The following is an 18,219-nucleotide window of genomic DNA, read 5'->3' on the forward strand; positions in this document are numbered from 1 at the left end:
GAAAAGATGTTTGTCAATAAAAGATGACAAAGACAGGCTCAGAGAAAATACAGGTTTCCCCGCTCTCTGAAGGTGCAGCGTTCCTGTGAAAACTTTAGTAAACCAAAACGGTGTAGAATGGAAATTTATATGGAAAATTTTAGCATTCCCAGACCCCAAAATAACCCCTCTGAGGTTTTTCTGATTCTTCAGGGCACATCTTGCTAGCAGACGCAGAAGATAAACCAAGATAAAGCACAGATGCTTAGACACCATGCAGAGCTACAGAGACTGACGTGGCTGATGCTGGGACGTTGAGGGCAGTTCTCAGGAAAGGAGTTTGGGGATGCCACTCTCGCTCCTCGGGATGTGCTCTGCCTCTCTAATGGCTAGCTGTAAAACTCAGAACGCTATTTTTGCGTTGTGTGAACGTGAAAGTGAAAATCCTGATATCTTTCGGTTAGCAAAAATGGGTACTAATGTAAGTTTTTTGTAAAAGTAAAGTGGCCTAACACAGACTTTCAAAAAGCGGGAATACCTGTACTTGCAAAACTACCAAATGATATGTATCTAGACTGTACCCACAACTGCTGAACTGTAAAGAAAACTGAACAAAGAATAACGAATACTTCATAGAAGAGAAACCCAAACAGGGAACAAGTATATGAAGAGAGATGTTCAGACTCCTTTAGTAATCGTAGAATTTCTCTTCAAATCTCTCAGTTCATGTCGTTAAGATTGGCCAGACTAGAAGAATGGATAATGCCAAGTGTATTTGTGTTAGGATATAAAAACCCTTACATATTGCAAGAATAATTGAACTGCACAGTTGACCCTTGAATAACACGGGAGTCGGGGCAATAATTACACAGTTGAAAATCAGAGTTTTAGTTTTGACTCCCCAGAAACTGAACTACTAATAGCCTATTGTTGACTGGAAGCCTTACTGATAACATAAACAGTCAATTAACACATATTTTGTATGTTATATGTATTATATGTATTACAATAAAATAAGGAAAAGAAAATGTTATTAAGAAAATCATGATGAAGAGAAAATTTATGGTACTGTACTACAAAATAATCCATGTATATATATATGTAGACATGTACAGTTCAAACCCATGTTTTTTGAGGGTCAACTGTATATCCAGCCTGGAAGACAGTCTTAAGCATCAAGATAAGAAAGTTTTGATAGCTTCTACTAAAAAAAACTTCCCTCCTGCCATTAAATAAAAGATTGCTACCAAATGCATTTTGTATATCCATGTAATATAATTAGTATCCTTATTCATTTAGTGAAATACATTGATCGACTTTCTGATATCAAACCATCCTTGCATTCCTTGACAAAACCCTAATTTTACATGTATATTTAATATATACTATTGGATTAGATATATAATGTTTACCAAGGACATTCCCTTCTATTCCTAGTTTGCCCTCAGTTTTTCTTTCAATTATAAAAAAGTGTTGAACTTATCAAATGTTCTTTTTTTTGCGTTTATTTTAATAGTCCTCTTATTTTTGCCTTTTTAAAAGTTATGAAACACATTAATTTTCTTATGTTGAACAGTTTTTGCATTCCTTTACTACAAACCCTTATTAATTTAAAAATATGTATATACTGTTAGGTTTGGCTAGCTAGTATTTTGTTTTGCTTTTGTATCTGTAATCACAAGTGAAATATTTCTTAATTTTTTTTTCTTCAATTCTCATCTGATTTTGGAATCACTAGATTCAAAAAGAGTTGGGCAAGTTTTATTCCTCTTCCATTCTGTGGAACTTACAGAAAACTTTCGTTTCTGAACGCATAGTCAACCTGTAAAACTTACAATTCTGTTGTTTTTCTCTCTCTAAAGGGGAGGCCTTTGCCATTTTAATTCACTGGATGTTCACTGGCCTATTCAAAATTTTTTTATTTAACAATCATATGATTCAGCAATTCCACTTTTTTTTTTTTTAAAGATTTTATTTATTTATTCAACAGAGATAGAGACAGCCAGTGAGAGAGGGAGCCCAAGCAGGGGGAGTGGGAGAGGAAGAAGCAGGCTCCCAGCGGAGGAGCCTGATGTGGGGCTCGATCACATAACGCCGGGATCACGCCCTGAGCCGAAGGCAGACGCTTAACCGCTGTGCCACCCAGGCGCCCCTGGCCTATTCAAATTTTTCATGTCAATTTGGATTTTTATATTTCTCTATAATTTTATGTTTTCTCTACAATTTTATATTTCTCTAAGTTTCACATAGTTTTATCTGTATGTTCAGCTTTATTAACATATGGTTCATAATTTTTTCCTTCTTGCATTTTGTATTTGGTATTCTGTTTGCATTTTCTCTTTTTCCTGATCTATCTTACCTAAGAATCTTTTCAAAGAACCATCATTTGGTTTTGTCAGTCTTGCCTTTTCTGTTTATTTCTGATTTTATTACTATTTTTCTTGTTTTTATAATTTTGGTTCATTTTTTAAATTGATGAATGATTGATTGCTTCATTCATTCTTAATCATTCTTATTGCTGAAAATAATATGAAAATGAAAAATGATTTCAAATCTGTTTTTCCCTTCAGCTCTTTAGTGGTGTTCCCAGATTCAGACATGATTTTATCGTCTGTTTGTAGGTGTTTTCTCATTTCCTTTTTTAACCTAAGTGTTATCCACCCTCCCTTTCCTTGCCTGAAATTTTGCCAGTTTTCAGGCTGTTTTTGAGGTGTACTAATATCCATTTTCTTAATTGCTCTTATCAGTATATAATCTCTCAGCTTTTTTTTTTTTGCATTGAATTCTGTCTCATTAGATACTATAAATATTGATACTAAAAAAATAAATCCCACAGTTAACATTTGCCTGATAATGTTTTCCCATCATTTTTGCTCTATGTTGTTAGATGTTTTATATAGAATTCATAGAATCATTCTAATTTTTTACTCTCTTGTTTGTATCAGTATAGACTCATAGATTCCTATATTATTCACCGGGTTGTAATCTGATGCTCTCATTATGTGTTTTAATACTCAAATTGTCCTAGATTTAACCAATGGAAGCCTGTTCTGGTCGGCTCCTATTATGCCCTTCTGATATATCCCCATCATTTTTTCAGCATTTACTTACTCAAAACAAGATGTTCCAAGATTATTCTGTACTTTCCCTGCCCTAATCTTGGACTCCGTCGTGGAACCCTAATGCCTTAGCACTTGGTGCTCATCGACAGAGGTAAACCTGTTTCTGTGTCCTGTTGGTGTATAGAATCAGTCAATCCATAAACAAATTATACACATATCACACAACTATATACAACTATATCTGTCCATCTCCCTATTTATTTTAGCCTGTGAGTTCTTAACATTTCTTCCAATTTCAGTTCAACCCCTTGGGTTCTTTCTAGCCTTCTCCCTTAACACATTCATAAATCCTTTTACAAAACAGTGAGAAATCTGGTTTGCATTATTATCAGTATATGTACTTACTTTCTGAATCACTTACTTACACAATGTAATCAGTCTCCTTACCTTTCCGGCCACCCACCACCTCATTTGCTCTGCTGCTGGGCTGCTTCACTGTGACACCCCTTATCAGCAGGTGTCCTGGGCTCCCGGCACACCAATTACTCCATACCATTTGCTTCCTCAAATGCTAATGTCTCCATGCAGGGGGAGCAGGTGAAAATGGAAAAGAAGGGGTGGGAGTCTGTCTTCAGTTAAGTTTAAGATGTTCATATTCATTTTAACTACTGCTATTAGAACTTATTTCTGCTGTTATTTTTCTTTTCATTATGAGTAAGTGTATCTTTTAATACTCATGACCTATTTCCCCCATCCCCTCCCCCACCTACCTCCCCTCAGTTACCCCATCAGTTTGTTCTCTATAATTAAGAGTCTGTTTCTTGATTTGTCTTTTTTCTTCCCGCCTTTTGCTTGTTTATTTCTTAAATTCCACATATAAGTGACGTCATATGGTATTTGTCTTTCCCTGACTTATTTTGCTTAGCATAATACTCTCTAGCTCCAGCCATGTTGTTACAAATGGCAAGATTTCATTTGTTTTCATGGTTGAGTAATACTCCATTCGTGGACACTTAGGCTACTTCTGTAGTTTGGCTATTGTAAATAACGCTGCAATGAACATAAGCGTTCATGTAATCCCTTGGAATTAGTGTTTTTGTATTTTGGGGGTAAGTACCCAGTAGTGCTGTTACTGGATTGTAGGGTAGTTGTATTTTTGACTTTTTGAGGAAACTCCATACTGTTTTCCACAGTGGCTGCACCAGTTTGCATTTCCACTCACAGTGCAAGAGGGTGCCTGCTTCTCCACATCCTCACCCACACTCATTTCTGGTGTTTTGATTTTGGCCATTCTGACAGGTGTAAGGTGACATCGCATTATAGGTTTGATTTGCATTGCCCTGATGATGAGTGCTGTCGAACATATTTTCACGTGTCTCTTGGCCACCTGTATGTCTTCTTTGGAGAAATGTCTGTTCGTGTTTTCTGCCCATTTTTTAACTGGATTATTTGTTCTTGGGGTGTTGAGTTGTCAGTTTTTTATATATTTTGGATACTAACCCTTTATTGCATATGTCACTTGCAAATATCTTCTACTTAGCACGTTGTCTTCTAGTTTTGTTAATTGTTTGCTGTGCAGAAACTTTTTATTTTTATGTAAGCCCAGTAGTTTGTTTTGCTTTTATTTCCCTTGCCTCAGGAGACATATCTAGAAAAATGTTGCTGTGGCCAATGTCAAAGAAATTATTGCCTGTACTCTGTTCAAGGATTTTTATGGTTTCAGGTCTCACATTTAGGTCTTTACTCTGTTTTGAGTATTTTTGTGTATGATGAAGAAAGTGGTCCAGTTTCATTCTTTTGCATGTTGCTGCCCAGTTTTCCCAATACCATTTATTGAAGAGACTTTTTCCCACTCTGTATTCATTCCTCCTTTGTCGAATATTAATTAACGATATACTTGTGGGTTTATTTCTAGTTTTTCTGTTCTGTTCCGTTGGCCTGTATGTTTATTTTTATGCCACTGCCATTCTGTTTTAATTACTACCGCTTTGTAATAGAACTTGAAATCTGGAATCGTGATACCTCCGGTTCTGGTTTTTTTTTTTCCATTTTTTTTAAAGATTTTATTTATTTGAGAGAGAGTGAAAGCGAGAGAGAGCACAGAGGGAGAGAGAGAAGCAGACTCCCTGCTGAGCAAGGAGCCCGACTTGGGGCTCGATCCCAGGACCCTGAGGTCATGACCTGAGCTGAAGGCAGACGCTTAACCGACTGAGCCACTGGATGCCCCCGTTTTTTGTTTTCAGCATTGCTTTGGCTATTTGAGGTTTTGTGGTTCCGTACAGATTTTAGGATGGTTTGCTCTAATGCTGTTAAAAAGGTCACTGGTATTTTGATACGGATCATATGAAATCTGTAGATTGCTTTGGGTAGTGTAGCAATTAACAATATTTGTTCTTTTAATCCATGAGAATGGAATGTCTTTCCTTTTCTTTGTATCACCTTGAATTTCTTTCATCAGTGTCTCAAAGTTTTCAGAGTACAGGTCTTTCACCTTAAGTTTATTCCTAGATATTTTATTGTTTTTGGTGCAATTGAAGATGTGATTGTTTTCTTAATTTCACTTCTTGCTGCTTCATCATTAGTGTATAGGAACGCAGCGGATTTCTATACGGTGATTTTGTATCCTGCAGCTTCACTGAATTCATTTGTCAGTTCTAGTAGTTTTTGGTGGTCTTTAGGGTTTTCTATGTATAATATCCTGTCATCTGCCAATAGAGTTTTACTTCTTCCTTACCAGTCTGGATGCCTTTTTTTTTTTTTTTTTTTTTTTTTTTTTTTTACGTTGTCTACTTGCTGTGGCTAGGACTTCCAGTACTGTGTTGAATAAAACGGGTGATAGTGGACATCCTTATCTTGTTCCTGACCTTAGGAGAAAACTCAGTTTTTCGCCATCAAGTATAATGTTAGCTGTGGATTTTTCCTATAAAGCCTTTATTATGTTGAGGTATGTGTTTTTTCTGCATCTGTTGAAATCATCATGTAGTTTTTATCGTCTCTCTTATTGAAAACAGTCATGTTGATCGATTGACAAAGACTGAACCACTGTTAGCATCCCAGGAATAAATCCCACTTGATCGTGGTGTATGGTTTTTTTTAATGTATTGTTGGATTCAGTTTGCTAATATTTTGTTGCAGATTTTTGTATCTATATTCATGAGAGATACTGGCTCGTAGTTCTGTTTGTGGTGTCTTCTTCTGGTTTTGGGATCAGGGTGATACTGGCCTCATAGAATGAATTTGGCATTTCTCCTTCCTCTTCTATTTTTTGGAGTACTTTGAGAAGAATAGGTATTAACTCTTCTTTAAATGTTTGGTAGAATTAGCCCGTCAAGCCATTTGGTCTTGGACTTCTGTTTTTTGATTACTGATTTACTTTCTTTGCTGGTAATTGGTCTATTCAAATTTTGTTTCTTCCTGCGTTAGTTTGGGTAGGTTATGTGTTTCTAGGAATTTACCCATTTCTTCTAAGTTGTCCTATTTGTTGGCATATAGTTTTCATAATATCCTGTTACAGTTGTTTGTATTTCTGTGCTATTGGTTGTTATTTCTCCTCTTTCATTAGTTATTTTGTTTATTTGGGTCCTCTCCCCCCCTTCTTTTTTTTTGTTATGAGTCTGGCTAGAGGTTTATCAATTTTGTTGATCTTTTTAAAGGAACCATCTCCTGATTTCGTTGATCTGTTCTGTTGGTTTTTTTAGTTTCTGTGTCATTTATTTCTGCTCTAATCTTTATTATTTCCTTCCTTTTGGTCTGTTTGGGCTTTGTTCCTTTTCTAACTCCTTTAGGTGTAGGTTAGGTTGTTTCTTTGAGATTTTTCTTGCTTCTTGAAGTAGGCCTATATTGCTATAAATTTCCCTCTTAGAACCACTTTTGCCACATCCCAAATATTTTGGACCATTTTGGTCCATTTTCATTTACATTTGTTTCCATGTTAATTTTTTGTTTTTTCTTTGTTTCCTTGGTTGACCCATTCACTGTTGAGTAGCATGTTATTTAACCTCCATGTATTTGTGGTCTTTCCAGATTTTTTCTTGTGGCTGATTCTAGCTTAATAGCACTGTGATCAGAAAAGGTGCATGGTATGACTTTGATTTTTTAAATTTGTTAACACTTGTGGCCTAATATATGATTTATTCTGGAGAATATTCTGTGTGAGAAGAGTGTGTATTCTGCTGTTTTGGATGGAATGTTCTGAATAGGTCTGTAAATCCATCTGGTCCAATGCGTCATTCAAAGCCACCATTTCTTTGTTGATTTTCTATTTGGATGATATGTCCCATCAATGTAAGAGGGGTGTTAAAGTCCCCTACTGTGACTGTATTACTATGAGTTATGTCCTTTATGTTTGTTATTAACTGTTTTATGTATTTGGGTGCTCCCATGTTGGGTGCATAAATATTTACAATTATTATATCCTCTTGTTAGGTTGTCCCCTTTATTATTATGTAGTCTCTTGTTACGGTCTTCCAGTCTGTTTTGTCTGATGTAAGTATTGCTATCCCAGCTTTCCTCTGACATCCGTTTACATGATAAATATTTCTCCCATCTCCTTACTTTCAATCTGTAGGTGTTTTTAGGTCTGAAATGAGTCTCTTGTAGGCATCATACAGATGGGACTTTGATCCACTCTGGTACTGTGTCTTTTGATTGAAGCATTTAGTCCGTTTACAGTGAAAGTAATTATTGAGAGATAGGTAGTCATCGCCATTTTGTTACTTGTTTTGTAGTTGTTTCTGTAGATCCTCTCTGATCCTTTCTTCTCTTGCTCTCATGATTTGTTGGCTTTCCTTAGTGATATACTTGGATTTCTTTCTCTCGATTCTTTGCGTATCTGTTACTGGTTTTTCATTTCTGGTTACCATTAGGTTTGTATGTAACAGCCTCTATTTATCGCAGTCTATATTAAGTCGATGGCCGCTTGGATTTGAACATATTCTTCACTCCACTCATCCCTGTTTTAGGTGTATGTTGTCATTTACATCCTTTTATTTTATGAATCCCTTCACTTATTTTTACAGAAATACTTATTTTTACTCCTCTTGTGTTTTTTTTACTTTTCATACTCTCACCTGGGGTCTTTCCACTCAGAGTCCCCTTTAATACTAATTTCTTGTAGGGCTCATTTAGTGGTCCTGAACTCCTGTAGTTTTTGTCTGAGAAATTCACTCTCTCCTTCTATTTTGAATGATAAACTTACTGGGTAGAATATTCTTGTCTGCAGATTTTTCCCTTTCAGCACTTTGAATATATCATACCACTCCCTTCTGGCCGGCAGAGTTTCTGCTGAAAAAAAGCTGCTGATAGCCTTCTGGAGTTTCACTTGTATGTAACTGTCTTCTTTTCTCTTGCTGCTTTAAAAAATTTTTTTTTCTTTAGCACTATTTTTTGCCATTTTTAAAAAAGATTTTGTTTATTTGAGAGAGAGAGAGAGAGAGAGAGCACAAGCAGGGTAGAGGGAGAAGCAGGCTTTCCCGCTAAATGGGGAGGCCAGTGTGGGGCTCGATCCCACAACCCTGGGATCATGACCTGAGCTGAAGGCAGACGCTCAACCAACTGAGCCCCCCAGCACCCCTATTTTTTGCCATTTTAATTACTATGTTTCTTGGTGTGGACCTCCTTAGGTTGAAGTTTTAGGAGGATCCCTGTGCCTCCCGGATCTAGATCTCTGTTTCCTTCTGCAAATTAGGGAAGTGTTCAGCTATTATCTCTTCAAATAAATGTAGTGCCCCCTTTTCTCTGTCTTCTGAGATTCCTTTATGCAAATGTTATTACACTTGATGGTATCATTGAGTTCCTTTAGACTGTTCTTAAATGCATAATATTTTTTGTCCTTTGCCCAGCTTGGTTACTTCCCATTACTCTGTCTTCCACATCATAGCTTCTTTTGCTTCATCTAGCCTGATATTTATTCCATCAGGTGTATTTTTTATTTCATTTAATGTGTCCTTGATGTCTAGTTGGTTCTTTTTATTTCTGTGTTACGGGTTTCGTTGATGTCATCCACGCTTATGGTCAGTGAGTATCTTTATGATCATTGCTATAAATTCTCTATCAAGCATATTACTTCTTTCTGTTTTACTTAGGTCTCTTACTGTGGTTTGGTCCTGTTCTTTCATTTGGGACATATTTTTCTGTCTTCTCATTTTGTCTAACTTTGTGTGTCTGTTTCTGTGTGGTAGGAAATTCAACTATTTCTCTTGCTTTTAACAATAGCCTTATGAAGAAGAGGTCGCTTAGTGCCCTGCAGTGCAGTGTCCCCTGTTCCCCAGGGCCTGGCACTTCAGGGAGTATCTCCTATGTGTGTCGTGTGTGCTCTACTGTTGAGTCTTGGCCTCTTGTTCCTTCAGTCCAGCTGTCTACAGAGGCTCTCTTTGACCATTGTGGGCAGTATTTGATCCCCAGCGGGGATGGGACACATTTTAACAAGGTATGTGGTGGTCTGCTTGGGAAGTGAGACTCAACGCCCCCTCCTCGCCACCCCGCCGCCACCAGAGGTCCCATAAAACATGAGTCAGGAGATGTCAGGGTTTGCACTGGTCTTTTGGGGTGGGGCCCACAGCACCAAGACTTAGGGTGAATGTGACCGGGAAGGGCAGATATGCAGAAGTGAGGGGGGTGGGGAGTGTTGGTGTAGGCAGTTTAGGTTACCAAGTGTCAGGGCAGGATCCCTGCTGGTTGGGTTTATGCTGGGGGGTGGGGGAAGGAAATGGCGCCTGCCAGCTCCTTTGTTCCTGGAGGCATCTTCCTGTGACCCCTTTCCTTCCAGGCCCTGCTCTGAGATTCACAAATCACTCACCCTCCCATCTGCGCCTGGGGATTTCAAACTGCGGGTTCCAGGTTCCATGCCGCATTTGCACCGCATTTGCACCGCATTTGCACCGGCTGTACTATCTCTCTGAGGGCAGGGACTCTGCTTCCTAAGGCCCCGCCCCCCGAGACCTCCCAGAGCTGAGCCCGCAGAGTTCTACAGTTCGAGGCTTTCAATCCCTCTGGTTGTGAGAACTCACAAAATTCTGCCCCTGTTGCTTTCAAAGGCAAATATTACAGAGATTCATCCTCTGTGTTCATGGGCTGCGTGGTATGGCCCCTTCTCTACCTGTATTTGTGGAGTTTGTCTTGCCAGGCTTTGGATCGTTCTTTCTGGATATTTATGTTGATGTGAGTGTTTGCATCTGTGGGAGGAGGCGAGCTTAGGGTCCTCCTACCCGGCCGTCTTCCCGGGGACCTGTTTCTGCTGGTATTTCAGAGAGTCTACGTACTGTACTGTCTTTCCCCCTTGCTTCCCGTTGAGTAGCAATGGAAAATTTTGTTCTGTTTAAAAGTAGTAATGCATTCCAATTTTATTTTTATTGATTTTACTCAATACTAATCATGTTTGTTTACCCCTATTGGTTTAACTACCATCTAAATCTTTCTAGAAAGATATCTATATTTATGTATCTATATCTTTATCTATATTTTAAGATTTTATTTATTTATTTGACAGAGAGACAGCCAGAAAGAAAGGGAACACAAGCAGGGGGAGTGGGAGAGGAAGAAGCAGGCTCCCAGCAGGGATTACGCCCTGAGACGAAGGCAGACGCTTAACGACTGAGCCACCCAGGCTCCCCAAGACTTTTATATTATACTCTTAGGTTCCTTTGGTCTTCCCAGTCCTACCATGTTGATATTCTTTGGAATTTTGGTTTTGGATTGTTGACATACTTCATATTCCATTGGCCCTAGCTGTTTTGGATTACAAACTTTGCCGGAGTATTTTATTTGCTCACCTTTACTTCCTGTAGCTCTTATGTCTAAATTTGTTTTTCATATTTGACTGCTTCTTCCAAGAGTATTTTTTAAATGGATCTTTTGTGAAAAAAATTCTGAAGCTTTGTATTCCTGAGAGGTTGGTTTTGTTTTTTTTTTAAGTAAACTCTACCCCCGTTGTGCTGCTTGAACTCACAGCCTCCACCAACTGAGCCAGCCGGGCGCCCTGGGAATATTTTTTATTACATTCTCATACTTGAGTTTGTCTTGATAGGAATTTTGAGTTCAAAGTTCTTTTCCTTCAGTATTTTGGAAATGTGACTCTGTGTCTCACCTACGGATAGTGTTAAAACCTGATGTCTGATTCTTTCTCTTTGTAATTGATCTGCCATCTTTCTCTGGGTGCTTTCAGAATTTTTGCTCTTCTTAGGCAGTCTTACTCTTTCACTATAGTGTTTCTGTTGTGTTCCCTACATCTTCATCCATGATTTCTTTCATCTTTAATTCGGGTCCGTTTTCATTTCTTCAGATATTTCCTCTTCCACTTTGCCCCTTTTCTCCTAGGACTGCCAGTGACTCAGGCGTCGGCGCTACAACTCTGCCTCTGTACTGCTGTGTGTCTCCCTCCTTTCCTGCCTCGTTTTGGTACAGACCCTTAGGATGACGCACCAGCTAACTGCTTAGTTTTGACCTGTATCTGTCCCTCTATCCGAGTCACACTGTCTGTTTCATACTGGGTACTTCCAATGCGGTTCTTGTTCCTGTTTCATATGGCTGCTATTTCCCTGTACATTTATTTTGCTTTATTTTTAGTTCCTTGCTAGTGTGTATGTTTAGTTTACTGTCTTTGGGGGCTGAGGATTGTACTCCTCAGGCAGCATCTGGTTACTTTGGCCTGTGAGCTCATCGTGTTCCTTCAGAGCACCAGCTCCTGTCTGGTGAGGTGACATTTACTGACGAACGGCCAGGGCCAGGCTCTGTCCTGTCCCAGTGAGCTTAAGAAAGGGAGGTAATGACTTCAAGATACCTCGTAGTCCCTGCTGACCACTCCCAGCAGTAGGTGTTCAAAGATTTACCTTCAGATCTTTAGGAAGCATCAGCAACTTCCTAGTTGTCATCTACCAGCCCTGGGGTTTTATAAGGAAGAGTTTTTTACTTCTTTAATTTTATTTTTTAAAAAGATTTTATTTATTTGACAGAGACAGAGAGGGAACACAAGCAGGGGGAGTGGAAGAGGGAGAAGCAGGCTTCCCGCTGAGCACGGAGCCCAACACAGGACCCGATCCCAGAACCCTGGGATCATGACCTGAGCCGAAGGCCAGACGCTTAACCAACTGAGCCACCCAGGTGTCACAAGCCCATCCCTTTTCACCCCAGCAGAGCTTTTGGGCTGCAGTTAGAGTGGCTCACTGATACCAGTGACGTGACTGATGATCCCACGTACAGCAAAGGGAGACATCTCACTGACGGCCTACCTCCCAGTTCATGACGACCTTCAGTCTCCTAGGGTTCTTGTAGGACTTGGGAGGGATTTCTTACAGGTTATGGTGGTTATTCCTCAGATTTATGCTATCTCCTAAGATGTATTGTTTTTCTAAGTTAAATTTTGGGGAAGGGAGCCAGAGCCTATGTCACTTCATTGTCTTAATAGGAACGAAAGCCCCTAGTATAGCTTTACTGTCCTTTTTTTTTTTTCCCCAATCTTTCGATGTTGTAGTTTAGGTGTCTCTCTTACATAGTTTTTTGTTGTTGTTGTTAAGATTTTATTTGAGAGAGAGAAAGAGATTACGAGCAGGGGGGAAGGGTAGAGGGATAAGCAGACTCCCCGATGAGCAGGGAACCCGATGAGGGACTCGATCCTGGGACTCTGGGATCATGACCTGAGCCGAAGGCAGACACTTAACCGACTGAGCCACGCAGGCGCCCTCTTGTAAATATAGTTTCACAAATACATCCAGTCTGTTAACTTCTGTTTGGAAGTGGCGGTAGTGGTTTTGATATCCAATCTGACAACTTTTGCCCATTTACTTTCATTGGGGATAGACGTATTTTTAATTTTTTTTTCTCCCCTTATCTGGTGTAGCTGTTACATTCTAGTTCCCAGTGGCTTTCTCAGTACTTACAACATGAATACATGACTTAAACTCTAAAGCTAATCATCATTTTTTACTGTCCGCCTACGGAAGGATCTTAGCTTGCTTTAATTTCAGTCATCATTTGATCCCTACCCCCCATCTTATGTTACTGTTCATATTTTAATTCCTTCTCTTTATTCTACTCCTTAAGTAATACTACCGGGAACTTGGTGGGCCATGTTCCCCTGGAGTATCAGCTCAGCAGTGATGAGATCTGCCATCTTTTCCCTTGATCAGCTGCCATTTTCCTTTAAGAAGCCACGTCTCCCACACTGCTCTGTGTTAGCCTGTGCTCCTCACAGGCACACGCTCAAGTGCGGACCTGCCACGGTGCTGGGGACTAGCGACAGGACAGTGAGTAAGAGGACACTGGTGCTTCTGTAATGCGGAAGGGGTACTTCAGCGCTCCTCAGCCTGAGGCGAATGGAGGAAAGCAGCATTGGTTCCTGGGTTTTGCCTTTTTTTGGTGGGAGGAGTAGGAGATAAAAAATTATTCATCTCTGAGATAGAGGCATATCCTCGGTGAGCTGTGGCTGAGGTCGGTTAGACGCAGGAATGAGCCCTACTCCCCCCAAAACAGGAAGAATCGACAAAGCCAGTATGTGATCGAGTCCTGTAGCTCCTTCCTAAATTTAAAGCTTTTCTGTCGCACGCAGCTCCCCAAGTCCTGGTTGCCTGCCCCTCTACTCCTCCTGTGTGGCCTGACCTGCACAACGGAGAAAACCCGGCCCCCCGGCCCAGAGCAATTTAATCTTTGGCTTCTCTGATGACCTCAGACCTTCAGGATGGGACAGCTGCTGCCTCCCGTTGATGCTGCACTGAATATATGCTTCTAGACCAGTGGTTCTCCCAAGCGTGCTCCCTGGTTCAGCAGCATAGCATCTCCCGGAAACTTAAAAAAAGGCACATTCTCCTGTTCCACCCCAGACCTACTCAGAAATTCCGAGGTTGGGGCCCCACAGTCTGTCAAGCCTCCCAGAGGATTCTGATCCAAACCAAACACAGACTCTGCAGGGCCTGAGTTCTAATTCTGTCATTTACTATATGGGGACTGAATTATTTCTTGCTATGCCTCAGTTTCTGAATCTGGAAAAACGGAGACAATCCTGCCCACCCCCAGTGGGTTTTCATACACAGGGCCTTGGATACAGTAGGATCACCACTGTCCCCTACCCCATGCCGTGCAAGCTGCTCCGTGAACACTGCGGTGTTCTGGGGGCACAAGGCTGCCCCTCCCACTTTGGAAATCCAAAAGGGAAGCATAGTCCACACCCTGGGCATCAGGACACTTTGAATCCCCTGCTTGGCCAAGGGAGTAGGGGAATGAATCATTTTTGTGTTAACAGAAGGTGTGGAGAAGAGGACAGACAACCTGCCTCCCTGGACTAGTCAGAGGGGAGCAGCTGGCCGGCAGGGGGCCAGGAGCGGCTGAGGCAGAATCCCAGCACCATCGGCCACACGCACTGATGATGCCCGGCCCGCAGCCTGCCTTCTGGAAGCCATCACGTCACCGGGATGCGCAGGCGGCTGGACCCGTGGTACAGGTCAGCAACGCAGCACGACGCAGCACACCTGGCAGGCACACGTACAATTAAATAGCATGTTTAATCATCTCACAACAGACAGTAGTGCAGTAGTGTAAACTAAGTTTCTTTCCAAAAAGTCACTCCAAAGCTCCTGTTCCTCGGCACTCAGAGAACAGGGCTGAGGAACCAGTGACAGGGCCAGAGGGATTCAGAAAGTCTCTGTTCCAAGGAGCTCAGAAGTCTGTCCAGGTCAAGGTTGCCTTGCAAGTAGCCGAGAGCCCTATGAGGAGTTGATGCGCACACGTTCTGACACACACATGCAAGGGACACACGGAGAAGACGTAGCTGGACGCAGAGGACCCTCAGCGGGGCGGTCGCACACATGCGCTCACGCCATCACCTTTCCGTCAGTGTGTGACTGTCTCCTGCAGGCGCAGGGTGTGGGGCCTGAGCCTTGAAGCGGCCGGTCAGGAGGAAGGGAAACGTCTGTGGCCCGCCCAGCTGTCGGACAGGACAGCCCAGCCCAGCAGCCAGAGGGGCCCCTCTCCATTCCTGAAACAGCCCGTCCTCCCGTCATCTCGGGCCGGACACCCACATCAGTGGTGAGGACAGGGGGCGCCACTTCCTCCGGGCCTAGCGAAAGGGTGCACTGTGTCCCAGAGAAGAGAACAAAGAACATGCCCACAGGCAGGCCCTCGGAGCAGGAGGCTGGTAGTGCCTGGTTCTACGGCCTGTGCAGGCGCCCTGGGAGCAGCGGTGCTGCCAACAGGGAGCTGGAGAGGAGGCTGGGAGCTGCCTGGATGGCTCTTGGAGCAGGGGAGGGGTTCGCGAAAAAGGAGGCCCTGAGGTGAGGACGTTGGGGCGGGGTGGGGGGGCTACCAGAGGGGTTTAAAGAGGAAACCTCTTCGTTCACAGCTTCATTCAGGGTTCCTGGAGAATGTCTCTGGATTCAAGTACCAGCAGCTCTGGTTGAGGGTTTAGGGTGGAGTGACCAGCAGATGCTGGGAGAACAGCTGCCCACACACGGGAAGCATGAGAAGCAGCCCGGCAATGCTCCGACCCTGGCACTGCCCAACCCTACCCTGAGGAAGCAGACCAGGTGGGCTACAAGATCTCCTCCCGTGGGCTCCTGGCCTTGAGTGGGGTCTGCCCGTTGGGCACGGAGCCATTCTGACCATGCAGGAGTTTGCCCTTCTCTCGGTCTGGCCACGTGAAGATGGCGTCGTCGCTGTCCAGCTCGGACTCGGAGCGCATCAGGCTGCTGCTCAGCATTGGGCCTTTCTGTTTGCTGCCTGTAAGACAGACAGAACCCAGGGTCAGGAGCACACACCTTCCTCGGCTTGAGCCGGGCGCTGCACCCTTCCCCAGTCTGAACAGGAGCAGAGGGATGGGAAAAGTGCCACCCCCTCTCCAGGCTTCAGGGGGCTCCCTGAGTCCTTCTCCCAGGCCTGGTTAGCTGGAACAGTTCCTTCGGGGAAGCCACAGAGAGACTAGACGGGACCAATAGACCTGGGGTGCAATGTGGATTCTCGATCTCCAGTATCTGTTAGCTTTGCTTAGTGCCACCCAAACACGATCTCCTCTTGAATTGTGGAATGTTTTATCCTCTCCCCTCATGAACAGGATGGGATTCCCACAGGAGGCAGGAAAGCACAACAGACAAGAGCTCAGCTCTAGAGGAGGAATTTTCACCGTGTCCTGGCTCGGCGTGGATGGCCAAGGGCTTGCTCGAGTTCCCCCACGTGGAGGGAGGACGTAGCCTCACGCCCCAAAGCTGCTTGCTCTGACTTCACAGCGTGGGTACTGGAGGCAGAGAGCAGGCCTCTGGCTCCAGGAGGTCACTCCTACTGAGCGCGCCTGACTGGGGTACCAGGGACTCCCAGAGACAGTCCCAAGCCATCAGCTCATCAGAACACACAAACAAGGACCCATAAGAAGCACCTGAGGTCAGAAAAGATGCCTGAGATTCTGCGAGCCATTGTAGCCACCTTCGCCCCGTATCATCCCTAAGGCTGCAGAGGCTGCACCGGAAAAAGCACAAGGCAGGCTGAGCCAGCTCGACGAGGAACGGGCAGTGCCCACAGCGAGGACCCAGCGTGGCAGTGCTCCGGGCCCCGCCTCACCCACCCTGGAGCTAACCTACCTCCTTTCTTAAAAAGGTGACCAGACAGGTGAGGTGTATTTGAACCCCCATACCCAACATTCACTCTCCCTTCCCCCTGGTCCCACGCAGATCCCCTGAAACACCGAAGGAGTTTCTCAGGATTCTCAGAGGATTCTCAGCTGTTCTGTCCCTTCCTGGCCGGAATGACGTAAGGCTGATGCCAGTATCCTGAGCTGCTCCCATGTGGTGGAGGACAGTGGCCAACGTAAGGGCCAAGCCCAGGGGAGGCTCAAGGTCCCCCAAACCCTGGCTCTGCCTCTGTAGCTGAAATATCCCTTCCCCTCTGTCCTGTGGGGGCATGCCCCTCCGAGTACCCACACGAAGCTTCCCTTTCTCAGAGCCCGTCCCGAGCCCTTCCTCCTCCATGGCTGCAGCGGACAGGAGCCAGAGGGGGACACATCACCTGGTTCCACAGTAGACAGCAGTCGCCCAGCACCTTCCCACACGAGCTCCTGCTCTGCCTGGAGCACTGAGCGATTTCACACACTAAACAGCACAAGCTGGGCACGGACAGGAGCGCATGCAGCGGCACTCCTCGTAACAGCCAGAAACAGAAAGAATTCAATTGTCTGACAACGATACGCCCGCCAAAAACATTCACACAGTGGAAATGACACAGAGGAAATGAACAGACTCGTGCTCTCACTAACACCACATAGGAATGTCCTAAACGTAATGGGGAGTGGAAGAGGCCACAGTGACTCCATTTATATAAACTACTCCAAGATGGTAGAAGGAAGTCGCAAAGACTGGAAAGAGAGGGAGTGGGTTATGTGGGCATGTGCACTTGTCAAAAACCCATCAAGCTGACCTTATGATCTTCTGTACACATTAGACTGAACCACAAAAAACTGCCATTTTTATAGGTCAGAAAAGTCAAATACCCGTAATTTCATATGGTTCAATCTGCTTTAATAAAAAGCTTTGAAAAATCAATAGAATAGCAAAACAAACCCAAAAACCACAGGTTGCTGAACGCAAACCAGGTCTCCTGCGGGTGGGCAGCCCTCAGGCCCTGCCTGGTGGCCTTGGGCGCCGCAGCTCCATGGGCAGCCCTCGTCCACGCTCGGCCTGGCTCCCGGCAAACAGGGTCGGTGCCACCTCACCTCCACACGTTACCTTTCTTCACAACACGGCCCACTAAATCCATGCTTCAGGCTCAGCTTCTCCAGCTCAAATCCCATTCTCCCCATCCTGCTAGTGGCTCTGCTCTGGGTTGCACCCAGTCATGGGCTGAGTCCAGAAGTAGAGGGAGGCTTCAGCCTGGTCAGGCGCGCGAGACCAGACACAAAGGGACCCTCCCTGCTCCCTCAGCTACACTGCCCACACAGAAGGGCCTCCTGGCTGTCTCTAGTGTCACCGTGGTGACCCAGATGCATCAGCACCGTGGGGCCCTTGCTACAACCCCCCTTTCGCTGGACGTCTGCCTCCTTCCCGTTTTGCCTCTTCAGCCCAGCACTTCCTGGTGCCGTCCCCCCGCCTTTCCCTCCACTCCACCACTGCCGGAGTAACCCCCTGTATCCCCCCACCCTCCCCTTTCCCCCCACTCCCTCCATCCTGTCCCCTGCATCTCTGCCCGTCCCCTGCATCTCTGCCCGAGCCTC

At 44.0% G+C, this 18,219-nt stretch overlaps 1 protein-coding gene across 5 annotated transcripts in view; it reads right to left on the reverse strand.

Moving 5' to 3' along the window:
* Window positions 1-14,511: 14,511 nt before the first annotated feature.
* Window positions 14,512-18,219, reverse strand: part of KIAA0319L (KIAA0319 like) — an 88,822-nt gene continuing 85,114 nt past the window's right edge. For all 5 annotated transcript variants that reach the window (XM_040619242.1, XM_040619244.1, XM_040619243.1 and 2 more), the window contains one exon: window positions 14,512-15,743. In XM_040619242.1, coding sequence (XP_040475176.1) covers window positions 15,556-15,743 — 188 coding nt within the window. In that variant the 3' untranslated portion in view covers window positions 14,512-15,555. The remainder of the gene's footprint in view (window positions 15,744-18,219) is intronic.

Source organism: Ursus maritimus, unplaced genomic scaffold (assembly GCF_017311325.1).
Source record: "Ursus maritimus isolate PB19 unplaced genomic scaffold, ASM1731132v1 scaffold_32, whole genome shotgun sequence".
Taxonomy (NCBI): domain Eukaryota; kingdom Metazoa; phylum Chordata; class Mammalia; order Carnivora; family Ursidae; genus Ursus; species Ursus maritimus.